The sequence below is a fragment of the Cololabis saira genome, chromosome 21, assembly GCF_033807715.1.
Source record: "Cololabis saira isolate AMF1-May2022 chromosome 21, fColSai1.1, whole genome shotgun sequence".
In the NCBI taxonomy this organism is placed as follows: domain Eukaryota; kingdom Metazoa; phylum Chordata; class Actinopteri; order Beloniformes; family Belonidae; genus Cololabis; species Cololabis saira.
The window spans coordinates 7,583,194-7,611,123 of record NC_084607.1 but is presented as its reverse complement, the minus strand read 5'-3'; the positions used below and the strand labels follow the sequence as shown (position 1 = coordinate 7,611,123).

The window sequence follows — 27,930 nt, the reverse complement described above, 5'->3', positions numbered from 1 at the left end:
TGATTTATGGGTCTGCGTTAAATCGAGGCAGAGCCTACGGCGAAGGGTACGTAACCTACGCCGTAGGCTCTGCGTTGGTGTAACGCGGAACCATAAATCAGCCTTTATTCTGGCGTGATCTTCGGCAAACGGGCAAACTAGTGATTATGTACATTCATTGAGTAAATATTATGAAAGTAAAATATATATTTCTCGCTAGAAATGTAATCAAAACGCATTTTTATGCAGAAACTAACTCAAAATATTGATTTTATTCACTAAAAAATAAGAAATGTCGGCCATGTTTTTTTTTTGATTCAGTCCACAAATGACGACGAAAAGCATTCTGGGAAATTGTTCTGTCCCTCGAAAACTAGTGAGCATCCGAAAACCCTCGATCCGTAGGGACAGATTCATAGCCACTACACTAGTTTTCTTCACTACCCCTAGGTGAAAAGAGGAATTGGGACACCACTACCCTCACGGGAACGCGCAGAATTTAGGGGTAGTGATGAAAACGAGGGGTAGGGGGAGTATTGGAAAAAGGCCTAAATTCTTAGCAAGAAGGGTTCTGGTTCGATTCCCTCGGTCCGTGGTAATTAGAACTGATTCATCCTCATAATTACAACATCCTGTCATCTTTTCTTTTGTAGTTGTAACTGTTTACTTTCTGGTGCATCACATGAGAAACCTGAGAAGGAAAGAAACCTGCATGAATAGAAAGAAAAAGGACACTTTCATTTCCATCAAGAGGGCCGACACCAGGAAGGGGCAGAGCCTTGCAGGTGGACGTGTTACAGACACAATAAAACATGGTGGGTTGTTCCCCCTAGGGTTTGTATTTTATTCATCAGGACTTGATGCATCCAAGTATAGGATCATTCGGTTTTGGCACCTTTAAAGATTTCATTTTTAATTTGAACAGCACATTAAAAATCAAAAAGAAACAAAGAAATGACTAAGGCTGTGTGAGTTTTAAAAACAAAATAAAACACATACATACATATATTTGTATATTTATAAAGAAATCAACCAAACCGTTTAAAAAAGCAGTTTTGTTCAAAGTAGATTGTTTGGCTTGTCTCAAAATGTAATGAGATAAAATGAGCTAAATAAAAAACATAAGAAAACACACATGAGAACATTAATACTCTAGCGCCTTTGCTTTTTTTTTTCCCCTTATAATTATTAAACTTTAAAACTTAAGTTTCTCAAGAGCAGATTTGCTGTAAATTTATAGCATGCATTTAATTTCTGAAATTGAGTCACTTAGCTGTTCTTGTTTCTATTTCGTATTTAACTTGTTTTTCTTTTTGTGTCTGGCGTCCTCTTCTTTTCCTGGCCCTCTGCTCCCTCCTTTTTATTTGGCAGAAGTCACGTTAGGAGTCTTGGCCCTGGCGAGCTTTGACTCCGTTTGATTGGCTCATTCTGCCCCCCCCCCTCCCGCCCCGCCCTCCAAAATAAAAGAAAGAGAACAGAGACTGAGAAAAAGAGGAGAAGGTTCGATTAAAAAGAATAGATATTACTCTACGGTTGACTGTTTGTCTCTGATGGCATCAGCTGATGAACTGTCGCTACCTAAAGGAACCGCTCTTCTTCGTGATCTTTGAATGAACAGATATTAAGAGTCTTTCCTCACGATCCCAACAGCACTGAGTTTAGTTAACTTTTTTTTTGTTGCTTTTTTGCTTCAGGAAAGTCTGTTATCTCTTGATTAACATAATAATTTATTTATAAAAGTTAATTATATATACATATATATATGCATATATGTATATATATTTATATATATATATATTTACACTACTAGTCAAAAGTTTGGACACCCTTCCTCATTCAAACAAATGGGAATCTACGTCCAAACGTCTGACTGGTGGTGTTTGTGTAGTACCTTTGTTAGAGATTACAGATTGGGATAATCCTATAATGAATCCCAAGCTGTAAAAATTCACAGTTTTAATGCAAAAAAAAGATGAACGAATGACTCAGTGAATAAAAGAGGTCGTGTATGTCGGAGCTGAGGGGGAGCGCGACATGTCGCTCCCAACAAATTCGTCGGGCTTAAACCAAAAAGTGATGAAGACATGGAGTCAGTCGTGAACTTCGCAGATGCCCCCCCGTTCCCCCGCCCCCCCGCTGTCCGGCGCCCTGAACCTCATGAACAAACCCTGCGCAGAAAAATAATAAAATAAAATAAAAAGACATATCACTCCGGACCGTCTGTCCCAGACGTTTCTGCCCTTCGATCCAGGAACACGGCAGAATTGTTGAAACTCTCAACAATGGTAATGGAAAAGTCATGCAGCTGAAAAAACAAAAGAAACAAACCCCAAAACAAAACAAAGAAAAAACAATGTCTATAAACATGGAAATCCAACTTTTCCCGGGGGGCGTACTGCACCCACAGGGGTTCCCGTGTCTCCTGATCGCCGCCGGGCTCGCCGGGCCTGCGCCGGCTCCCTCATACAGGCGTGGTGCGGCGGTTGGCTGTGTTGGTATGGCTCGAGTCTTTCAGGTCCTTCTGGATGCAGTTGTGGACTTGAAGGAAGTTGTGGTCCCTCTCAGAGTTGTAGGTGGCGGTGGGCGTCCCGGAGGACTTGAGCGTGTCCCGAGGAAGCGTGTACATGGAGATCTCTGTGGACGGCAGCGCGCTGAAGCCCTTGAGGCCCACCGGCGAGGCGTCGCGGGAATGTGACGGGTCCGTGGAGCGGGAAGAGGAGCGAGAGCCGCGCCGGTAGCGGTAGCGGTAGCTGGGGATCCGCGTTATGGCTGAGCCTTGGAGGTAGTCGGCTGCTCGGGCCCCTATCCTCAGTTGTCGATGGCGGTCGATGAACATGTGCACCGCCAAGACGCCTACCATCTCAGCCATGATGAAGGAGAGGGCACCGAAGTAGAAGGACCAGCCGTACGAGTAGCTGTTCTTCTTCGAGTCGCTTTTTGAAGGGTCTCCTGCGTTGGCTGATATGTACACGATGATCCCGATAATGTTGCTCAGACCTGATGGAGCGGAAGATGCAGGGCAGAAGATGCAGGGCGGACGGAGAGTTGTGGTCCACGTGAAGTTGGAGGAAAAAGATGAAGAGAAAACAACGCAACATATTAGATGAGCTGATGGCATTATTCACTAATATGCAGCTTCATACCTGCAGCTTCCTGTCTGCATATTCATACCTGCAGCTTCATACCTGCAACTTCATGTCTGCAGCTTCATACCTGCACCTTCATACCTGCAGCTTCCTGTTTGCAGCTTCATATCTGCATCTTCATACCTGCAGCTTCCTGTCTGCACCTTCATACCTGCAGCTTCATGTCTGCAGCTTCATACCTGCACCTTCATACCTGCAGCTTCCTGTTTGCAGCTTCATTTCTGCACCTTCATACCTGCAGCTTCCTGTTTGCAGCTTCATTTCTGCAGCTTCATACCTGCAGCTTCCTGTTTGCATCTTCATATCTGCAGCTTCATACCTGCAGCTTCCTGTCTGCAGCTTCCTTTTTGCAGCTTCCTGTTTGCAGCTTCACACCTGCAACTTCCTTCTTGCATCTTCATGTCTGCAGCTTCCTGTCTGCAGCTTCCTGTTTGCAGCTTCACACCTGCAACTTCCTTCCTGCATCTTCATACCTGCAGCTTCCTGTCTGCAGCTTCATACCTGCAACTTCCTTCCTGCATCTTCATGTCTGCAGCTTCATACCTGCAGCTTCATGTCTGCAGCTTCCTGTTTGCAGCTTCCAACCTGCAGCTTCATGTCTGCAACTTCCTGTTTGCAGCCTCATACCTGCAGCTTCATACCTGCAGCTTCATACCTTCAGCTTCATACCTGCAGCTTCACACCTTCAGCTTCACACCTTCAGCTCATCTTACACACACAACATACAGCATATACTTCAACCTGTTAGGTAAGTCGTGCACAGACTTTTTTGGTGATGGTATGTATCTTGAAAGATGGATCATAGCGAAAGTGTGTCAGGGACACCATATTTTTAGAGATGAGTCCCAATGGGTGACTTTTTGCCTAGCAACATGATGAAGAGACAGAAGAGGAATGAAGAAGTGACTTTGCTGCATGAGATGACCGACAATCAGACATGTCAGCGCTGGCTTTGTAATTGATCTTTTTATCTGTTATAATCTGTTTTTATCTGGAATTTTCTTTGTACCTTTGATTGTTTAAACATCTTTTGAATTTACATTGACTAACTAATAGCCGGTGTCTATCAGGGCGTGCTCTTATTTAAGAAGACTGTTTGGTTGTTGATTTCTAACAGGATGACGGTCTTGTTGACGGTACTATGATCCCTTCCCTCTGAAAAAGTCTGAGGAAGCCATCTCCATGGTTTAATCTAGAGCTGCGTACCTTAAAGTCGTCTTTGAGAGAGCTGGAAACTGCAACTTACCCAGGCCCCTGCAGGGGGGGCTGCCAGTTACTCTTGAGTACAGACAAACTACCGATACTGACATGTAGCGTACCGAAATGAGGGGCAGAAACTCAGCTAAAAGTTTCTACCAGCACTGTCACCCCGAATGAAACACAATTCAATCCCCGAGCAATTACATGGATATGTATTAAAAACATGAAAAAAGCGCATAGTTTTACCACTTAGAAGTAAACTGTAAATAGTTATTGGACATATTTGTTGTTGTGCGCCGGTTTTTTGCTACTATCACATGATTCAGAGGTGTTTTTTGCTGAAAGTGATGTGATTTTTTGGTACACACATACAGGACTGTCTCAGAAAATTAGAATATTGTGATAAAGTTCTTTATTTTCTGTAATGCAATTAAAAAAACAAAAATGTCATACATTCTGGATTCATTACAAATCAACTGAAATATTGCAAGCCTTTTATTATTTTAATATTGCTGATTATGGTTTACAGTTTAAGATTAAGATTCCCAGAATATTCTAATTTTTTGAGATAGGATATTTGAGTTTTCTTACAGAAAATCACAATATTCTAATTTTCTGAGACAGTCCTGTAGCTTTACTTTGAGACCAAGATTATAGACGCAACCCTTATACTTGTGGGGATGTACTCCGCCTGTTTTGGGTAATTTCAGACATGAGGCAGAAAAAAAAAGGCCCGGTACAAAAGAGCTATTTGAAAAGTTGCTTTTCAGTCAGTATTAATAGAAGAACATGACAACCGCCCCAGGTTTCTGAGTCAGGACTCAGGTCCTTTACCTCCAGCCTCTGGGGTGTTGAACCTGATACGTGTTGTGACTGTTTCTGTCCTGTTGAGCTGTCTGAGCCGGCGGTGCCAACAGCTTCTTCTAAACCATCGACCAGTCTCTTATGCAGTCAACATTAAATGCAATCTGTAAGGTTCCTTAGTTAGGCAGGTTTTAAAAAGGTTTTATATGAATTTTTGGATTCAATTGGAATTAATTGTTCTTTGGATGGAAGTGCACTGTGTGACTGTATTTTATCTTCTTAAATCGAATAAATATATATTTTCAGTTTTAAAGACGTCAAGAGAGCTGAACGCTGCCAAATTCAATCACTGTTTATGATCCACTTATCAAAAGAAATAATATAAAATTAAAGCTCCAAGCAGCGATGAACGGGACCTTGCGCGTGCAATTTTCACCAATTGAGATCAAGGACTCAAAACCAGGTCTGATGACACCACCCATGACTCTCTATGTCAAACCATTCAAAAGTTATAGTAGAAAATAGGGACAACAAATCAGAAGAAAGGGCAGGGCTAATTTTCACCAATTATGGTCAATGACTCAAAACAGAGTCCGATGACACCACCCACGACTCTCACTTCCTGTTTAGCGTTGAAGTTTGACGCGGCGCCACTACCACGCCATTTCACGAAAACTCACGATTTTGATAACTTTTCATCGTTAACGTCTTTTGTGTCTCCTGAGCGAGTTTTATGTCGAACGGACGATCCTGCTAGGAGGAGTTCGTTAAAGTATGACACGTGAAAATGGCATAAAATTGCGCCAAAATGACACGATTAATTTAAAATGGCTGACTTCCTGTTCGGTTTCGGCCATGGCGCCAAGAGACTTTTCTTTAAGTTGCGCCATGATACAGGTTTGTACCGATTTTCGTGCATCTACGTCAAACCGTATTGTGGGGCTTGAGGCACAAAGTTTTCTAGGGGGCGCTGTTGAGCCATTAGGCCACGCCCCTTTTTGACACTATTAGAATACGTAATTTTTCACCACGTGGGACATGCGTGCCAAGTTTCACAACTTTTCGAGTAAGTTATGCGCCTCAAAAACGCAATTGTTTTCGGATAAAATAATAATAATAATAACCTTTCCGATTTCAATAGGGCTTCGCATAAGCCTTGCTGGTGCTCGGTCCCTAAAAATAGAACTTGAAAATGACTAATTAACTTTACATGAACTAACTGAATTTTAGAAATAGAAAAAAAACCTGTTTGGGATCACTGTTATGGTTGTGGACGAGGTGTCGACCTCTCGAACAACAATTTGCTGATCGCAGAGGAAGAACAACTCAGTGTGGCCGTGAGCCTTTAAACTAAAGGAACTGTAACGCAGAGATACCACGACGCAACACGGGGAGTGAAATATCCCTAGAAGAGGCAAGTTATGATTAAAATCTTATCTTTTGTCTGGTAACGATGCAGAAAGTCTGGATAAGGGAGAGATTAAAAACTGCAGCATCTCAACGCTCAAAAGAGATGACGGTGGCAGAAGAAGAATCAGGTACAGAACTTAAAGATGAACTTTATCCTACTAAATAATGAGTACATTTAACGTTTGAATAGTTCCTGTTTTAAGTTAAGCTGTTTTTTTTCCTTCTTATGTCTGAGAATGGACAAAGAAAAATCAGTGAAATGAGGAAATCGACCTGAATGCATCTTTGGAGAAATCCAACCGCATGTTTTTAAAATGATTTCCTTTAAAGGAGCATGAGGCAGGATTTATGAAAAAAATGCGTATACGTTTTAAGTTTTCTAGTAATAATGTCAGATGAAGCGTTCCAAACCAAAAAGAATGAGCCCTTTAGCGTATCTCTCCGTTGCCTTGAACAGGCTGTGTGCTGCAAAATGTGCTGCAATTCCGGGCCGGAATTTCCCGCGCTGTCCTGCGGATGTGACGTCACATGACGCTGCACATTTTGCAGCACACAGGCTGTTCAATGCAACGGAGAGATACGCTTAAGGGCTCATTCTTTTTGGTTTGGAACGCTTCATCTGACATTATTACTAGAAAACTTAAAACGTATACGCATTTTTTTTCATAAATCCTGCCTCAATCCTGCCTCATGCTCCTTTAATAAGTAGTGAGCAGATGAAATCGGCCTCATGCTCTCTTGTACGAATCTTTCTTCGCCTTGGTTGCTGCTCGACTCACCTGCAGACACAAAGAAGATCCCCGCGCTGAGGATGATGTTGTGGCGTGACTTGTAGAACTCGCTGGCAGCTATACACAGGCCTCCCATGAAGAGCAGGATGACGCTGAGGATGGGGAAGATGCTGGAGGCTCGCACCGCACCTGAAAGCCAGTGGGACGGATGAGCGGGGACAAGGAAAAAGAGGCGAGGGAGCAGAGGGGGAGAATGGGATGTAATTTTGATGAACACACGGCAGAGGCGGCCAAAGTGGAGGCAGAGAAAGAAGGGAAATGAGAGGGAGAGACAAAGGCAGAAAAACGCACATTAGGATCCATTTCGGCATCTGGTCCTTGTGGGTGAGCTCATCATAATCAACACCCCATCAGGCCTGTGAAAGACTGCATCAACACTGTTTAGTGAGCACGCACCCCCACAGCGAGCCTGTTACCCATCCTTATGTAATCACGGTGTTTGACTCTACCTCTCCCCCGCTCGCAGACCCCAGAGGTAGCCGGGCGACCGAAGCAGTTTTGTGTGAAAGGCGGTCCGTAAAAGTGCTGCCAGGCTCCGGCGTGTACATCAGTCAGGCTGCAGTGCACAGGGATGCTGCGCGTGTCCTTGAGAAAAAACTGCATCCTTGCAGCTAATTATCAAGAACCAGAAAACTGGAAGGGGGTGGGGGGGTTGTTACTTTTGAGGTAAAGCCAGGGTCAGAGGAGGGCTGTGCTGCATCCTGAGGTGTCAGATGAAATTAGAGTCACATTGGAGTTGGAGAAGCAGATGTGAGGGGAGGGAAAAAAAAAAGAAGACAAAGTCCCTCAAACAGTCACTTTCCTGCCATCCTTTGGATTTAACCTCCACCGCCCCCTCTCTCTCCTGTTTAGCATGCACACTTAAACTTTCATCAGGGTGGTTAAATTTTCACCACTTCACCTCATCTCCCCATGTGGTTGCCACCTCAGCACTTTTCCCAGTTTCTCTCCAAAGTGCTGACGCGGAGCTGGGTGGCTTGCTGAACTTGGCTGCCTGCATCTCCTCCGGGACGAGCCGGGGGTCCCGCCGGCCCATCTGCGTGCCTACCTTTATCGCCCTTCTTGCGCTCTCCCCTGGATTTTTTCATCCTGAGCTCCTTCAGGCTTTGTGACGGTAAGAAACGAATTGACGTGAAAGTCATCTTGAGGCCGTAGGTGGGCTGACTGGTAACGGCTGATATGCTGATATGTTTGGTGCGCCATGTGATTTATGCACTGATTTGTCAAGATTATACACACATTTCAACATCTAAATCTACTAAAGATTACTACTTTAAGATTCACCGAAAAAGAAATAAGTCATACTGGATACTCAATGGACATCAACGGAAAAAAAATACATTTAACTTGGAGAAAATGGCTTATAAGCTGAAAAATGTCCCCATACTCTTATGTAATACATTGGACAATGAGTTCCTCTGGCTCCTTTCAAGCAATTTCCAGAAATGCAGCAATAAGAACAACCAATATAAGCCTCCAAGTACATCTATGATGAGCACTTGGTTATTATTTTGTGTACATATGAAGATCTTCCCTGCAAAGAGGAACGGACCTGAAAGTTGTATTTTTTCAAAATTTCTTCACATAGTTTGTTCTGCTAAAAAAGATGGGAATGTTTTATATTATTTATTCGAAAAAGAATAATAAGAAGTACTTTAAATCAATATACATTGCATGGTTTAATCTATCTATTGACCGAAAAAAAAAATTATCTGAAGTTTGACCTCGACTTTATAGCTTAATCCCAATCAATAATACACCAGTCCTGTCACAGAGTAGATGTTTTCCTTTCTTTCAGCAACCCTGAAGGTCCTGAAAGTGACGTAGAATTATGAAGATGGACAATTTCCCGTTCCACTCAAGTGGCTTATCAATACGCCTCTTTAATAAATCCTGCCGGGTTTTTTCTTTTAAATGCCAAAGCAGGTTTTGTGCCAAGATAGTAATATAATCCATCAATATAATCCATCAATATAATCCATCAATATAATCCATCAATATAATCCAGTAATATAATCCAGTAATATAATCCAGTAATATAATCCAGTAATATAATCCAGTAATATAATCCAGTAATATAATCCATCGTTCCATCGTTATCTCTTTGTGGCTGGAGTTTGTCCTGTCTGTCTTTGATTGACAGCTGAGATACGGTGGGCATCCATCCATCCATCCATCCATCCATCCATCCATCCATCCATCCATCCATCCATCCATCCATCCATGCATCCATCCATCCATCCATCATCCATCCATCCATCCATCCATCCATCCATCCATCCATCCATCCATCCATCCATCCATCCATCCATCCATCCATCCATCCATCCATGCATCCATCCATCATCCATCCATCCATCCATCCATCCATCCATCCATCCATCCATCCATCCATCCATCCATCCCTCTATCCATCCCTCTATCCATCCATCCATCCATCCATCCATCCATCTATCCATGCATCCATCCATCCATCCCTCCATCCATCCATCCATCCATCCATCCATCTATCCATGCATCCATCCATCCATCCATCCATCCCTCCATCCATCCATCCCTCCTTCCATCCCTCCATCCATCCATCCATCCATCCATCCAGTCCATCACAGGGCCACACGTACAGTGTGGACACACAGCCACAGACACACAGTGGACACACACACACACACACACACACACACACACACACACACACACACACACACACACACACACACACACACACACACACACACACACACACACACACACACACACACACACACACACACACACACACACACACACACACCTGCATGTTTGTGGGCTGTGGGAGGAATCTGGAGCAAAGCCAAGCAGGCATGGTGGGAACATGTAAAAGTCCACGCAGGTTATTCTCTATTTTAACGTTCATGAACATCTACAACATCCTCCTCCGTCTCCCACCTGCCTCGTCATGCAGCCGCCAAGCTCCGCTACGCCATGAAGAAGACTTCAATGCCACCATTTCTCTTTCACCCGTCCGTCTCTGTCTGCTGCTCGCGGTCATCTTGTTGTCCGTCACCCCCCACACTCATCTCACCCCCCTTTTTCCCCTGTCTCTCTTAATTCACACTCAGTCCAAGCAGAAGACGGTTTGAAAGATAGAGTCACTCCCTCTCTTCCACTTGCTTGTCCAGGAGGGATCGTGGGGTTTGGGGTTACCAGTGGGGGACGGGGTGATTAAATATTAAGCTGTCCTAAGAGTTGATTCTTGCTCCTGTGTCCTGCTACCCAGTCCTGGAGTTGAGGGGGGATGAGGGGGGATGGCATCCCCCCTGAAATAAAAACGGTCCAAATCATCCCCCCTGTAAAACTGCCATCCCCCCTTTCCATCCATTATGTCATTTCATCAATGAATGTGGTTTTACTGCTATTTCAACATTTAGAGTCACCACCAGAAAAATATTTTCACCTGTTTCAAGTAAATTTTCCCTTGAAATAAGTAGGAAAATCTGCCAGTGGGACAAGATTTATCTTCTCATTACAAGCAAAAAAATCTTGTTCCACTGGCGTATTTTTCTACTTATTTCAAGTGAAAATCTACTTGAAACAGGTGAAAAATTGTTGTTTTTTCCAGTGATGAGTCTTGTTTTAAGTGTAATAAGATTCTTTTACTAAAATGAGACATTTTAACTAGAAATAAGACAAATATTCTTGTTAACATTTTGAGTTTTTGCAGTGATCCATTTTACTTATCCTGTGAAGGACAGAGTCATATTGATAAGTTCAGAAAACTGTTTTTTATTGTTGTGTTTTGATGTATTTGATGTAAGCCCAGTAGATATTTAAAGCTTACAGTAGGCTGCATTTAATGTAATTCCTGCAGTATTTCTGCAGGTGTTTTGGTCACTGCTATTATTTGTAATATATTATATTATTTGTAATCAGCACAAATTATCTGTCCCCGTATGATAAAATCCACCATCCCCTCTGATTTTTTTTACAACTCGAGTACTGCTGCTACCAAACCTGCACCTCCACCGTGTCGCTGTCTCCGTCACTGCGTCCCGTTGGTTCTGAAAACACTGACGCGGTTCTTCGCGGCACGTCGTGGCGGCGGGTGCGGGGGGCTCTCATTCATCCATCAACTTCATTTGCAGAAACAAAACAGGGACGGAGAGGCAGGCCAGATTTATCGATTGTTGACTGGGGGACTGTTTAATCGCGCACGATCTCAAGGTGACACAAAAGTTGAAGAAAGAAGCTTACTCAACTCAACTCAGCTCAACTACAACGCCACGATGTGCACGCTCAGTGAGGACAGCTGCGTTTGGGAGAATATCTTCATGTTGACAGAAAATTTTGCTTTTCCTACAATTTTCTGCAGAAGTAAGGAAGTGCAGCTATCTTTCTGTCTTTGCTGGTTTACTCAGAGAAAAGTATTAAAACATGCAAGTTAGGAATGGGTGATATTTTACCGTTCACGATAAACCGTCCAAAAAATTCCCCACGGTAAGAATTTGTCATCTCGCGGTAAAAACGATAAATTCCTGTTGATGATGTTTTTGTGTAAAGCTGATTTATGGTTCTGCGTTAGAAGAAAGAAAGAAAGAAAGAAAGAAAGAAAGAAAGAAAGAAAGAAAGAAAGAAATGAGCCTGAAAGAAAGAAAGAATTAAAGAAAGAAAGAAAGAAAAAATTAAAGAAAGAAAGAAAGAAAGAAAGAAATGAGCCTGAAAGAAAGAAAGAAAGAATTAAAGAAAGAAAGAAAGAAAGAAAGAAAGAAAGAAAGAAAGAAAGAAAGAAAGAAAGAAAGAAAGAAAGAAAGAAAGAAAGAAAGAAAGAAAGAAAGGATAAATTCCCGTTGATGACGTTTTTGTGTAACAAACATGGTGGATCTGAGAGCGAGGAGTTTGAGTCATTACAGTTTTGCAGTACAGGTAGACTCATTTAATTGGTTTTTATCAATTCAATTTAATTGGTGTAGTTTAGTAGTATTTAGTATTCTTTTAGAGCAGTTATTTGGGGGCTCCAAAGACTGAATGTGGTGATAGATTTATAGTTACAAAGGTGGAGTTGAATTGGTATTTTTTTATCGTCATTTTTATCGTTATCGGGATAAATTCCAGAAATTATCGTGATACATTTTTTAGTCCATATCGCCCATGTCTAATGCAAGTCCAGCCCTTTCTGGAAAACGCTCACTTCTTAGGGGAGAAAAACGTTGACATACAGCGAACTAGAGAGCTAGTTTTGCGCTGGTGCTTTAGGATGCAACTCTCTTGTGCTTTTCTGCTCCAAACCTGGTTCCAGTTGCTCTCACTTGCTGCTCATCGGTAACTACCCCCCCACCTCTCATGTACCGCCTAGTTCTCTTCCCAGGATCATTGTCTTACCATCTGCTCAGTTTCACTCCCGTTCCTTCCTGTCTGATCATTTTTTAATTTGTTTTTCTTTTATGCTGTTAAGGTTTCTGGGTCCTTTCTTCAACCCACTCAAAGACACCCTGCAAGACATGCTGTAGTTTCTCAACAGAAAGACAGTAAAACCTGCAGCAAATCTATATTAATTCACTACTGTATTACCAGTTTTAATTGATATGTTTAATATTTGAGCCCTAAATAATGTTTTCATAAAAATGTGATTAGATGATCTGACACAAGTCCCCTCATAGCTGAAATTCTGTCTCAGAAGTGGAAAAGATATTCCAAGAGTAGCTCAAAGTTTGTGGAGAATAGGAATGGGCGATACTTTACCGTTCACGATAAACCGTCAAAAAAATTCCCCACGGTAAGAATTTGTCATCTCGCGGTAAAAATGATAAATTCCCGTTAATGACTTTTTGTGTAAATCTGATTTATGGTTCTGGGTTAAATCCACGCACAACGTACGTGAAGGAAGGAAGGAAGGAAGGAAGGAAGGAAGGAAGGAAGGAAGGAAGGAAGGAAGGAAGGAAGGAAGGAAGGAAGGAAGGAAGGATGTGAGCCTGAAATAAAAAAGAAAGAAAGAAAGAAAGAAAGAAATGAGCCTGAAAGAAAGAAAGAATTAAAGAAAGAAAGAAAGAAAGAAATGAGCCTGAAAGAAAGAAATAATTAAAGAAAGAAAGAAAGAAAGAAATGAGCCTGAAAGAAAGAAAGAATTAAAGAAAGAAAGAAAGAAAGAAAGAAAGAAAGAAAGAAAGAAAGAAAGAAAGAAAGAAAGAAAGAAAGAAGGATAAATTCCAGTTGATGACTTTTTGTGTAAATCTGATTTATGGTTCTGCGTTAAATCGACGCACAACGTAAATGAAGGAAGGAAAGATATGAGCCTGAAAGAAAAAAAGAAAGAAAGAAAGAAATGAGCCTGAAAGAAAGAATTAAAGAAAGAAAGAAAGAATTAAAGAAAGAAAGGATTAAAGAAAGAAAGAAATGAGCCTGAAAGAAAGAAAGAAAGAAAGAAAGAAAGAAAGAAAGAAAGAAAGAAAGAAAGAAAGAAAGAAAGAAAGAAAGAAAGAAAGAAAGAAGGATAAATTCCGGTTGATGACTTTTTTGTGTTTATAATTGCAAAGGTGGAGTTGAATTGGTATTTTTTTTATCGTCATTTTTATCGTTATCGGGATAAATGCCAGAAATGATTGTGATAAATGTTTTAGTCCATACCGCCCATCCCTAGTGGAGAACATCATCTCCTGTTCTTTAACCACATCGTATTTAACAGACTTACGCATGCAGCAGTTGCTCTCTGTACTGTAACACCACGGTGTCGGGTCTGGGAGTTTCTGAGGCTCCTGAGAGCGACGTGCTGCTGCAGCTTTCCAAGAAAAGAACCTCCAGCTCATTTGCATGGCTCCCAGCGTTATCTGGCCTGCAGCGCTTCTCCCATCCAGAGAAGTCTTTGCATTAACATCCCAGAGTAGCAGCACTCTGCGACCTTCACAGTGACCCCTGCAGTTTGCAGCGCCGCCGCCGTGGCCACCGGGTCCGGCTGGCCGCGCCACCTCCGGAGGAGCGGCCGGAGCCGCTGCAGCTTTTTCACGCCAGGTTGCACTCTGTTCTCTGCATAACACCGACGCTGTCGCTGCTCACTTATTGTTTGACGGAGCTCAGATGGCCGTGTCTCCGAGCGGCGTCCTGCCCGCAGCGAGGGCAGCGGAGGGGAACTGTTTTACAATGACAGTGCAACAACCAACCCCCCCCCACGGCAGTGAGGCCAACTATTTACATACAATCAGTTCATCCTCACCGCACTTTCAAGGGTACGCGTTCTCTCGTTCTGTCTTTTAAAGATCGGGCCTGTCAAAGTTTTGATTCCTGCCTGGAGGGATTTCGACGCACGGCAGCACCTCTGGGTGGAGGCGGGCAGGGGGGAGCTGCGACCCCTGGACGGGTGGCTGCAGGAGAATACGACAGGATGTTTTTGGGTCCTCTTTTAAATAATCTTATTTAGCTTTACACTGGAAAAACTCAAAATCTTACCAGGAATATTTCTTATTTCTAGTTAAAATGTCTCATTTTAGTCAAAAAAATCTCATTACACTTATGAAAAATAACTTGTTATTTGACAATTTTCACCTGTTTCAAGTAGATTTTCACTTGAAATAAGTAGAAAAATCTGCCAGTGGGACAAGATTTATCTTCTCATTACAAGCAAAAAAATCTTGCTCCACTGGCAGATTTTTCTACTTATTTTAAGTGAAAATCTACTTAAAACAGGTGAAAATTGTTGTTTTTTCCAGTGATGCGTCTTGTTTTAAGTGTAACGAGATTTTTTTTTGACTAAAATTGAGTCATTTTAACTAGAAATGAGACAAATATTCTTGTTAAGATTTTGAGTTTTTGCAGTGTATGTGTGATATCATTTCTTGGTGGTTAATAAAGCATCTTAACATTTCAAGCCACACAATCCTCTTTTAGCAATTTTCTTTTCTTCTGGTAGTATTTACATTTAATGTGTTTGCTATCATGAGTACTTGTGCTGAAAGCCCCATCTAAGACATTATACTTCAAATTAGTATGATGTATACAAGTGTGCAACTATTATACCGGTGCAGGAAACAGAGGACCTGCACAGCAGTGAAACATAGTGAGGTGAACGTTATTTTACGCTATCATGCATTATTGGTCATATTTACAACATCTTCTTAAGTCGTTATACCCCGGGGCCCCTGGTACGGGGGGCAAATGCATAATAGGAGGATAACTTATGCTCATTACATTAACCATTTAGCAGAAGGCTGATTATCTCCGCTGGGATGGCTGCAGCCCTGGGACGTCCAGGTGAAATATGAGGAGGAATGCTGTCCATCCTCGGTCGCTGGAGAACAACACCGCGCCGTCAGAGTGAGAGGCTCGACCCCCGCCCCGTTAGCCGATGACAGCGGCGACCTCTGCGGCACCTCCTGCTTCTGAAGCCCCACATGAGAGGAAGCTCTCAGGAGTCGCGTGATTAGCAACGGGGTCACTGTTTTTGATGTGGGTCGAGGTCACGGCAACATCTTCGGTTTCCCGCCCCGGGACATCCACATTCATGCAATACGGGGTTAGATAAATCCTCAGTTTCTGATATAATATCTGATTTAACTCTCTATCTCCTGATAACCAATCCTTGCGGTGAAAAATTGACATTATTTGTGGTTACCATAGCCTTTGAGGAACTAAGGTGGCTGTGCATTATGGGATACCATATGCAAGGTATAGTTGCATACTGGAAATTTCCCCAAAAGCAGTACTTTTCACATCCTGCAGACTGCAGTTCCAGAAAAAAAGTGCCTTGTTCTTTAATTAATGCTCCACTGTTGACATAATGATAACATTCTGCTGGCTCAGATATGCAGATGCTCTCGTCAGTTGTATCTAAGGGTGTAACAAATGTCCTGTATGATTGTTTAGGTCGTTGGCTGCCTGTTATGACACTTTTCCACTAGAACCTACTCGGCTCTACTCATCTCAGCTCGGCTTGACTCAACTTGGCCTGGTTTCTTTTCCACTACAATCCAGAACCCTGAGCAGAAGTAGACGGGTTGGAGCGAAGCTGCTGTGACGTATTTGATTGTGTAACACAAACGAAGAAGACAACAACACTAAAGATGTAGAACCTGGAGGAGATGATAACTCTGTAGCTGTAGCCACCCGAGTGCAATAACCTGTTTCTCTGAAAGTGCAATAACCTTCGCCCGCTAAATACCTCGTATCCATCGTATTCATACGATCCATACGTAATTTTTGCAAACGTAAATATTATCCGTTTTTTGGGTTTACTATTTTCTCTTGTACATTGCTCATTTTTCTACATTTTATATTGCTCTTTTTTAATTATTTAGCTATTTATTTGTTATTTTTTATTGAATTTTTTTTAGAATATACTTTTTTATACCTTGTCTTACTTTCATGTGTATTTGTATAAACCGTTGAGCGTGTGTGTGTTTTGCTGCTGCACAATTGAATTTCTCCTCTGGGAGATCAATAAAGTCTATTCTATTCTATTCTATTCTATTCTATTCTATTCTATATGTGCTGCTGGGTCTGGCTTGTGTTCGATATCAAGTGAAAAATGAGAGCGCGCAGTGGGTTAAGCAAGCGGCTCATTTATACTGAGGCTACAGTCCTCCTGCAGCGGTCGCAGGTTTGAATCCCAGCCGGCGCACCTTTGCTGTATGTCATCCTCGATCTCTCTCTCTACCCCTTTCCTGTCTGCAACTTCAACTTCAATAGTGTGTGTCAACTTCAGCGCCCACACCCTGGGTGGGGTTGGTGAAAGGGCCTTTCTGTGTGGAGTTTGCATGTTCTCCCCGTGTTCCCTTGGGTAGCTACCCTCACAAAAACATGCAACAGTCCTGGGCTATACATACATACAGTACATGATATCGTTCAGCCACAGAGGTAAAAGTAAAAGTTTCTCTGATCGGTTACGTACACGTGTGTGACGGGGGGGACGCAGGCTGAAGAGGAGGGTAACGTTACCGTACAGTAATGAGTAATGAATCACCTACATCTTCACAAGGCTTTAGTTACACTGGCTGTGGTACAGAGGTGTCAAAAGTATTCACATTCATTACTCAGGTAGAAGTATAGATACTAGAGTTTAAAAATACTCCTGTAGAAGTTGAAGTATCAACTCAAGTTTTTTACTCAAGTAAAAGTATAAAAGTACTGGTTTTAAAACTAATAAATATACTAATAAAGTATAAAAGTAAAAGTAATGTAAGGGGAAAAAAAGCCATTAAGGACAAAAGCCATTGAAAATAAATGCATCTTAGTATAATGCAAATATATTAAAGAACCATATATGTGTACTATTGAGCATCAACATGTGTTTCAGAGAGCAGGAGATATGATGACTAGTTGCCTATAAGTATTGTAATGGTGCAAAAAGTCAAACTTCAGAGACATGTTATCATTTATCCTAACCTTTATTGGAATGTACATCCAAGTTTAGTTGCAGGAATCTGAGGGAACGGATGTAAGAACAAAACTGGACAAGAACATCTGAAACAACCACAACCAAATTCACTCTATCCGGATGGAGCAATTTAACTGGATAGTTTTTTTTAAAGGCAGAAATGAAATAGAGTAACGAGGCTGTTTTTAAAATGTAAGGAGTAAAAAGTACAGATAATTGCGTGAAAATGTAAAGAGTAAAAGTAAAAAGTCGTCTGAAAAATAATTACTTGGGTGAAGTATAGATAACCAAAATTTCTACTTAAAGGAGCCTGAGGCTCCTTTTAAGAAATGAGACTCTCTAGCGCCACCCTTCACCACGACGGCCGTCGGGGGTACTGCAGCCAACAGCGAAGCCGGCACGGGAGAACGGGGAGAACGTGCATGCAGCGTCATGTGACGTCACATCCGCCGCCCAGCGCGGGAAATTCGGAGTCCGAATTGCAGCACATTTTGCAGCACACAGCCTGTTCAAAGGAGCAAAGGAGAGATACACTAGAGGGCTCATTCTTTTGGGTTTGGAACGCTTCATCTGACATTATTACTAGAAAACTTAAAACGTATACGCATTTTTTTCATAAATCCTGTCTCAATCCTGCCTCATGCTCATTTAAGTAAGGTAACAAAGTATTTGTACTTTGTTACTTGACACCTCTGCTGTGGTGTGCGTTTCCTCTCCCTCGCTGAGCCGCTGGCGGCGGCTTCGGGGTGGGAGCGATGGCGGCCGGCTGGCCCCGCCCACCGGCCCGCGCTGCCAGAATACGTGCCAACACGCTCCCAGAGACGCGGGGCGGGAGCGGATGCTGTGTGTACTGTATTGATTGGCACGACTGCAGCTCGGGCTGGTGTCCGAGCGCTGGCACTGCTCTGCGCTGGCTGACAAACAGCTTAATGAGACTCAACACCCATGCACGCTCGTGGCTCCCAGTCAAGAGGGACGCGTCCCGCTGAAACGCAGCGCTGGGCTTTACACATGCAACCGTTGTCCAAATGGTAAAGATGTCTAAATATTCTCCAGCCATCTGAGCAGCTCTGATTAAGTCAACCCCTTTTGGAAATATTGCAAGTAGCATCTGTATTTAATACAATAAAACCTCTATATCCCAGTTACATTCATAAAGAAAGATATTTAAAGGTTTATGTGAGTTTTTAAACAAGCTGGCTGCACAAGTAACAACAAGAAAGTAAATATTTTACAGGTATATAATATTTTTGTACATTTCTGCTTTGACAAAGGCTTTTTTTTTCCAAATCAGGAAATTGAATCTTCTTTAATTAGGTAAGATGCAACATGGAAGCTTTCATATCCATTATATTCGTCATATACAATGTTACACCAGTCCTCAGTTTACTTTTGCTCATGTCTTCACTTCATAAGAAGGCTTTTTCAGTTTTAAGAGACCATATTATGTTTCTTATGTCTTATCTGCAGTTTACCGTATTTTCTGGACTATAAGCCGCTACTTTTTTCATAGGTTTTCAACCATGCAGCTTATACAAACGTGCGTCTATTCTGTGGATTTTTCTTCCACCGCTCGGGGCGCTCTAAACAGAATTAGAATCAAAACTAAGACAAAATAAATGCAAAGAATAATACGCTACTTCTTCTTTAGCAGATAGAAGTAGGTAGAAGCAGATTTCAAACAGATTAATAGATAAATAAATACTGGTTATTTTCTATTGGTTCTGTCCCGTTTTAATCAGCAAAGTTGCTGCCGTGTTAAAAGGATCTATTTAGGTACAAACATGTACATCATTTACAGTTCAAAATCTTCTGTACATGTAGTAAATATCTAATCTAACAACATAAATATCTGCGGCCTGTATATCTTTTTTTAATTATTTAAAAAAAAGATAGAGCAGAGGATGCAGCTTATATACAGGTGCGGCTTATAGTCCAGAAAATACGTTAATTATCATTATTCCAGATGGGACCAGAGGCTCAAAAAACAAGGTGACCATACTATAGGTTGTCGTATCCTTGAGCTGTGTTATGAGAGGACGTTCTCCAGATGTTGCTGTGAAACTAATCCCTCCTAATCAATCCAGCTTTGAACTGGTTGGTCCAGCAGGCTATTAACGCAAACTAAACACATATCACTTTTGCTTCGCTTCGACGATTTTGCTGCTTCAAACAACTTTTGGGGGTTAATGAAAACATCAGCTATCAAGCAAAAGCCAAAGGAAAACAAGACGACCCTCCCTTTCACGTGCTCGGCCCGCCTGAAGTCTCCCAGGTCGGAGTTTTCCAGGAATTACTTCACTTTTCGGGGAGAACGCTTCGTTCTGGGGAGTTTTTTTTCCCAGCAGTGGTTTTCTATGATGTCATAGGGGGCAGGTTTTCCTTTTATGGTCATTTCCTGGGGGGAGGCAAAACCCCACTTGCTCAGTTATTAGATTTTAATGAAAGTAATTATGTTCAATCAACAAATATTCATCATTTTGATCACAAATTGATTGAAAATATGATCATATCTTGTAATATTGGCAAATGAGGAATCCAGTTAATTGATGCAACATTGAATCGTGATCAAACTTGATTTATACCACTAATTGTAACTTCCTTTGCAGACCATAGCAAAGGTTAAACAGATGCTTTTAAATTTAAGTGTAGACCCTTTACCCTGAGGGAACACTGCAGAAAAACGAACTGCTAGTCGGTAACTAAACTGCCTGTGTTGTCTTGGCAACCGGCGTGTGTTCAGACATACAGGATATAGCGGCCATGGTGTAGAGTATTACAGAGTATTTGCAGTGCAAAAACAAGTGATCAATTTCCCTGATTGTCAGCCCAAGACTCGGATTTCTTGGGCTGGTCTTTAGTTTTTCAATTTTTTGCTGGTAGAAAGTTTCTACCTTAACTGTCCTCCGTTAATGTGGACAGAAAAACATAGTTCAGGCTGGCCGACATAAGCTGTGAATGACTTAAAGATGACGTAATGCGTAATATTATGTAACAACAAGCAGCTAATGAGCATCAGATTTACTGAACAGAGACATCTAGCTGTCATCTTTGCTGTCACATATTGTTGCACCGTCCACTTTCATAGTCTGAATCAAAGGAAATGCTGAAACGGTCGCTCTGACGATACGGAGAACACGTGTGTCTGACCAGAAACGGGACTGGTGGATGTTCACAAACCCTCAGCTCCGTTCACAGGGAGCGGTCCAGGAATTCAACCCTGTTTTCAGAGTCTCTCCTTGTGATTCTCCGTCTTTGCTGTCAACTCATTATGAACTCAATATGGCCACTTTCTGTAAAGTTGTATTACCTTGAACCTTGAGATTACATGAAAGAAGATTTATGCACATAGAAGGAATGCGCACTAAAGAAAACTTCATGCGTGTACCGTGAAGGATAATTAAGCCTAAACAGAGAGCTGAAGCTGAAATTACCATTTCACCTCTGTATGTGTAGCTGACTCGTTACATAACTCTGTGCACGTTTACTGGGATGCACATGTGGACACCTTCCTTCCTTCCTTCCTTCCTTCCTTCCTTCCTTCCTTCCTTCCTTCCTTCCTTCCTTCCTTCCTTCCTTCCTTCCTTCCTTCCTTCCTTCCTTCTTTCCTTCCTTCCTTCTTTTTTCCCTTCCTTCCTTCCTTCCTTCCTTCTTTCCTCCCTTCTTTCCTTCCTTCTTTTTTTCCTTCCTTCCTTCCTTCCTTCCTTCCTTCCTTCCTTCCTTCCTTCCTTCTTTCCTTCCTTCCTTCTTTTTTCCCTTCCTTCCTTCCTTCCTTCCTTCTTTCCTCCCTTCTTTCCTTCCTTCTTTTTTTCCTTCCTTCCTTCCTTCCTTCCTTCCTTCCTTCCTTCCTTCCTTCCTTCCTTCCTTCCTTCCTTCCTTCCTTCCTTCCTTCCTTCCTCCCTTCTTTCCTTCCTTCCTTCTTTTTTCCCTTCCTTCCTTCTTTCCTTCCTTCTTTTTTCCCTTCCTTCCTTCCTTCCTTCCTTCCTTCCTTCCTTCCTTCCTTCCTTCCTTCCTTCCTTCCTCCCTTCTTTCCTTCCTTCTTTTTTCCCTTCCTTCCTTCCTTCCTTCCTTCCTTCCTCCCTTCTTTTTTCCCTTCCTTCCTTCCTTCCTTCCTTCCTTCCTTCCTTCCTTCCTTCCTTCTTTTTTCCATTCCTTCCTTCTTTCCTCCCTTCTTTCCTTCCTTCTTTCCTTCCTTCCTTCTTTTTTCCTTCCTTCCTTCCTTCCTTTTCCCTTCTTTCCTCCCTTCTTTCCTTCCTTCCTTCCTTCCTTCCTTCCTTCCTTCCTTCCTTCTTTTCTCCCTTCCTTCCTTTTTCCCTTCCTTCATTCTTTCCTCCCTTCTTTCCTTCCTTCCTTCTTTCCTTCCTTCCTTCTTTTTTCCTTCCTTCTTTTTTCCTTCCTTCCTTCCTTCCTTCCTTCCTTCCTTCTTTTTTCCTTCCTTCCTTCCTTCCTTCCTTCCTTCCTTCCTTCCTTCCTTCCTTCCTTCCTTCCTTCCTTCCTTCCTTCCTTCCTTCCTTCCTTTTCCCTTCTTTCCTCCCTTCCTTCTTTTTTCCCTTCCTTCCTTCTTTCCTTCCTTCTTTTCTCCCTTCCTTCCTTCTTTTCTCCATTCCTTCCTTCTTTCCTTCCTTCCTTCCTCCCTTCCTTCTTTTTTCCCTTCCTTACTTCCTTCCTTCCTCCCTTCTTTTCTCCATTCCTTCCTTCCTTCCTTCCTTTTCCCTTCTTTCCTCCCTTCTTTCCTTCCTTCCTTCCTTCCTTCTTTTCTCCCTTCCTTCCTTTTTCCCTTCCTTCCTTCCTCCCTTCCTTCCTTCCCCCCTTCCTTCTTTTTTCCCTTCTTTACTTCCTTCCTTCCTCCCTTCTTTTCTCCATTCCTTCCTTCCTTCTTTCCCCTCTTCCTTCCTTCCTTCCTTCCTTCCTCCCTCCCTCCCTCTCTCCCTTCCTTCCTTCCTTCCTTCCTTCCTTCCTTCCTTCCTTCCTTCCTTCCTTCCTTCCTTCCTTCCTTCCTTCCTTCCTTCCTTCCTTCCTCTGTCATTGACAGGTTTGAGAGAAAATGAGAATTGGCTCTTAATCAGCCTCCCCCAGCTGAATGTGCTGATGTGCAGGATGGGGTCATGCTAATCAGGTGCCTCAGCTCCCAGGCACATTGATTTAATACTACAAACACTTATGAACCCCCTCCTCCTCCTCCTCCTCAATACGGAGCCCTTGCACTGTCCTCGTCGCGGCCAACAGCCTCATTGCCCCTCTTGTTTCCTCCCCATCATCCTGGCAGCCCACGACAAAGAGAAAAGAAAGGATCTTACAAGAATGCTAATGAAGATTTCAGTGTGTCTCTGTTTTTCTTGACTCAGAACCAACTCACACTTCAACGGAAACAGAAGGAAAACAAATGCAGGTTTCTCTCAGCAGCGTTTTAAAAAGTAGCCCACAAGCAAGCTGAGCTGTTCACACTTGAAATTTAAGACCCCTCCGGGAATTCAGCCTCCTCCTGTGGCGTTTGCTGTACGGTTCCGGTACCAGCAGCTCCACCGGTTTACAGAGCAAAATCTGTACGTTTGAGCGGGACCACAGTGCACTGCAAAAACTCAAAATCTTAACAACAATATTTGTCTAATTTTTAGTCAGAAAAATCTCATTACACTTAAAACAAGACTCATCACTGGAAAAAACAAAAAATTTCACCTGTTTCAAGTAGATTTTCACTTAAAATAAGTAGAAAAATTTGCCAGTGGAACAAGATTTTTTTGCTTGTAATGAAAAGATAAATCTTGTCCCACTGGCAGATTTTTCTACTTATTTCAAGTGAAAATTTACTTGAAACAGGTGAAAATTGTCAAATAACAAGTTATTTTTCTGGTAATGACTTGTTTTAAGTGTAATGAGATTTTTTGACTAGAAATAAGACAAATATTCCTGGTAAGATTTTGAGTTTTTGCAGTGTGTTGCCTTGATGACGAGTCAGTGTTTCAAAGGGGACGAGTAAAGGACTTGATTCTTGAAATACATCTAAAATTCACACTTTCAGATGCACGCAGCTGACTTTAAAGCCCATCATGCTCTCGCTGAATCTTGCACTGTCATAGCAACGCAGTAGCACCCAGAGCTGGGTCAGCGGTGTACCGTAAAGCTAAAACCGCCTCACGTGACGGGTCGTCTCATGGTTAAACTTCCCTCCACAGAACACATCTCCATCACTGTGATCACCGCTCTGTCCACCGCTGACGTCCCGGACATGTGTGTGATGGGGGATCGCTCGGAGCTGCGAATGACCAACAGCACACACCAGTGGGGAGTTAAAATTAAATGCTTCCACTCATGAAACTGGACGGTAGTGATGAACCACCTGGAGGTCTTCAGATGGAAACATAAACATTAAGGGCCAATCCCAATGTTCACCCTACTTTCTACCACTAGCCCTCACCCACTACCACTTCACCCTAAAAATGAAGCCACAAGGGGTAAAGCCCTTGTAATCTTCTCTAGTGATTGGGACACCACTTGCTACGTCACTGCGTGGTTTATGTTCGGGTACATAAGCGACTGCATAGTTACGTTTGCACATACGTCACACCATATCAGGAAGCCCAGAGCTAGAAGCTGTTTTAATTTCCGCTGTAGCGCTGTTACCGTAATATGCCACTTTATTAAGTTTTAATATTTTTTTAGGCATAAAAGTAACCGTTAAGATCCCCAACCTGGGCTCAGTTTATCCAAATAACGCCTGTTAAGAAATTTGCTCCGATGTTTTCGGGGATGAGAAGAGCCGCCGGCGATTTATGGTTCTGCGTTAAATCGACACAGAGCCTACGGCGTAGTACGGTGCACGTCGTTTAGCGCAGCAACGGCGTTCTGCTACTCACTCGCTTTATTTTATCCACTATTTATATACTTTTTCTACTTGTACTGTGACCACCAGATAATGTCGTTTTCCTGTCCTCCACCTCATCCTCAACATTTCGATCTCAGATCTCAGTGAAATTTAGTGGCACAGTGGCTGGATACCTCTCATTCATCCTGAAGCCAAACAGGCTGCAGGAAGCCATTGCGCATGCTCAGTAGGCTCATTCATATGCAAAAACATACAATTTTTGGTATTAGGTGGGCGTGTAGAGGGCGGGATATGAGGCGGATTCAGCTGAGCAGCCTTCCAGCTGGACTGTGATTTATAAAGCGAACATTGCTTGCAAGTGTGCGTGCACGCGGTTTTATAGATCCGGATATTTTTTTGCGCCCGGCATTTTCGGCTTTTGAGTGTACGTGCACTTTTAGTATGAATCCTACGCAGTCAATTTTAAATAAGGCCCCTGCTGTGTTTGTTTATTAATTGTTCCAACTAACTGGAATAATGTCAACACGAAAGGACGTGTAGCGCAACCTAGTGTTACGGAGTCGAACGCACCTCACTCAATAATTAGATTCTCGCCCCGCTCACGTGTACTTGTCATGGTTTTGGTGTTTAGTTCCTGTTTTATTTTAAAACCTGTGTCTTTGTGTTTCAGTTACGTCTTGACTTCCCTTGTTCTCGTCTGCCCTGATTGTCTGCACCTGTGTCTCATCAACCCTTCTGGCTATATCTGGTTTCGTCTTCTCCTGCTGGTCCCAACTGTTTCCTTCCTCCATGTTTCACGTCAGGTTTTTGTACTTTGTCATGTTCATGTTCTGGTCTCTTCGCAATCCTGCTAAGAAGCGCTTTAATTTGTTTTAAGTTGAAATAAAACCTGTTTTCTAGAACCCCTCTATCTGGTTAAATCCTGAGCTAGATTGTTGCCAGTAGCTCGATTTAGATGTGCAGATAACTGCACTGACTGAATTATGTGTCATTTGGACACAGGAAAGAGTTTTCTTTTTGTTTGCTGTACTATTGTTTTAGCATGCCAAATACCGTAACATTACACTTTCAGAGTGGCTTGTCTAAGGTCGAATATTCCACGGAGAACCTTCAAAAGGACGGGCAAAGCAGGCGAAAATTCAAAACGTACTTTCTATGATGTAGAAAAACTGAAAAAGAATCAAACAAACTCGTTTTTCCCAATCAAATATATCAGTCTGTGACCTTGTAATCATGTTTCTGGTGCAAAATGCCTTCTCTGAACTGTGCATTCTGCCCCTTTTTCAGCAGCTGCATGTCTTTTTACTTTTAATTGGATGTAGATTTGCCTGTAGATTTCACCTCTGGCTCAACGTGCTCAAACGGATCTCCCTTTGATTAGGATTTTACAAAAGGAGTCCAGAAACAGAAAGTGTACGATGTTTTCTCTCGCAGTGCCGGTAACGTTTGAGCTCAGATGTCTGCACGTCCCAGTCCTGAGACGATGCCCCAGTGAGAGGTGCACACTGCTGCACTTCCCGTATCCTCTAATCTCACTTTAATATGAGGAGTCGCTCCATCGGCTCTGTGTTTTACAAGCCGCGCTGCCACTTTATTCCCCTTTAATAAGATATAAAGTTAGAGCGCTGGCTTGCACTGGGCCTGTCAGGACAAAAATGATTGGCTTTTAATTTATTGGCCCACATCCGTGACCCGTGTTTCACGTATCTGACAATGGATTTCTTATCCGTTGCCACGGATACGGCTAAAAACACATGACGGCTACTGCCGCAGTGATTGCTGAGGTGGTAGTTTTTTTGCTGCCATGTTTTTTTTTTTTATTAATTTTTTTTATTGAGATCAATAGCCAAAGTAACCATGGTACATACATCTTCATAACTATTTTGAAGAAGAAAAAAAAACAATAGAAAGATCACTACATTCAGTGACCGTAGTGTACCAAATATCACTAAAAGAAAATCACAAGTCAAAGATTTGTTTCCCTTTTTTTTTAACCCTGCAGGATAAGAATTACCGGTAATTACGCAAAAAATAAAAAGAATAGAAAATAAATAAATAAAAAGAAAATACATTAAAAATAGATTAATTAATTAATTAATTAAAAAAATAAAAATAAAATAAAAAAAAAGAAAACAGCTCACTAAACTATTACTACACCATAATGCAAATACACGCCCAGACATAAATAAAATTGCAAAAAGGAAAGAAAAAGTATATGAAAACACCTGAATGTGCACTAATAGGCACCTCTAAGTGGGTAACACTTTTAAGTTTGAAACATGGGATATGAAATATTGCCATCTTTGATAGAACCTTTCAGTACTTCCACGACTAGAGTACCTGATTTTTTTCAAGTTTCAGAAAAGACATCATATCCTTAAGCCGCATAGAAATTGAGGGACTTACAGCAGATTTCCAATGTAACAATAATGTACGCCTTGCTATCAAAGACGTAAAGGCCACAACATCTCTCTGGGCTGAGTTTAAATTCAGTGAGGAATCCGGAATCCCAAATATGGCTTGCTGCCATGTTTTTAACACATCGTGCACTCTGATGCCTTTGCTCGGGTCACGTGATCCACCCGTCCTTCCGCTTGTGTTTCACACACATGCAGAGTGGCTGGTGTCGCTGCCACCCCCTGCCTCTGCCCTACAAGCTTCTGCCCCAGACCCATTGATTTTATCGGGCGACACCAAAGCCAGCTCAGGCCAGCGTTCAGTCGGCCGCTGCCGGGCCCCTGGGTGCCCCCCCCACCCCCCACTCCCCCCGGTGAGGCTGTGGCAGACCAGCCGCATCGATCGATGTCAACAGATACTTTCAGATCAACTCATGCAACCGACGCTGCGCTCAGTTCTGCTGTTGGACTTTCATAATCCACTTCCTCAAAACGCCCAACGACGCTCAGATTACGTGCAGGTTCAAAACCCATGTCACCTTGAAATATTCATGATAGATGCAAAAAAAAAAAAAAGGAAACTTATGGAGCAGGACACATTGGGGGGAACGGGGGATTACAGCAGGCTGCTCGGTGAGAAGAACAAAGTGGCTTTTGCGCAGAACTAGCAAATATGCAGCCTGAAGCAGCAGAAAATGTCAGCAGAGAAAGAAAAAGATGCAAATATTAGGATCAGAATCTCACCTTACCTTATGGCACCTTTTTATGCATAAGAACTTCTCACAACATTAAATCTGTACATGAAGTGCCAAAAAGTGATTATCAATAAAGTACAGTAATTAGCTTCTACTTATCTACCGCTCTGCCATTCTTTTGATAAATAGGATTATATCCTCAAAAAAAGACCTTTATCTCTGGTTAGATTCACGTTACGTGAACTTATTTAGCGTCCAACAATTTGATAATCGGTTCAAACACATCTCACATTTGATGAGCGGGACGTGTTGGTTTTTAAAGTATATTTTATATTCCATATAATCTTTGT

The 27,930-nt window shown here is 42.3% G+C and overlaps 1 protein-coding gene across 1 annotated transcript in view; it reads right to left on the bottom strand.

Moving 5' to 3' along the window:
• Positions 1 to 2,092: 2,092 nt before the first annotated feature.
• The window catches only part of cacng2a (calcium channel, voltage-dependent, gamma subunit 2a), a 92,020-nt gene continuing 66,182 nt past the window's right edge, over positions 2,093 to 27,930 (bottom strand). Inside the window, exons 3-4 of the mRNA XM_061712688.1 lie at positions 7,319 to 7,459; positions 2,093 to 2,976 (exon numbers count right to left, since the gene is read on the bottom strand). Coding sequence (XP_061568672.1) covers positions 2,441 to 2,976; positions 7,319 to 7,459 — 677 coding nt within the window. The 3' untranslated portion in view covers positions 2,093 to 2,440. The remainder of the gene's footprint in view (positions 2,977 to 7,318; positions 7,460 to 27,930) is intronic.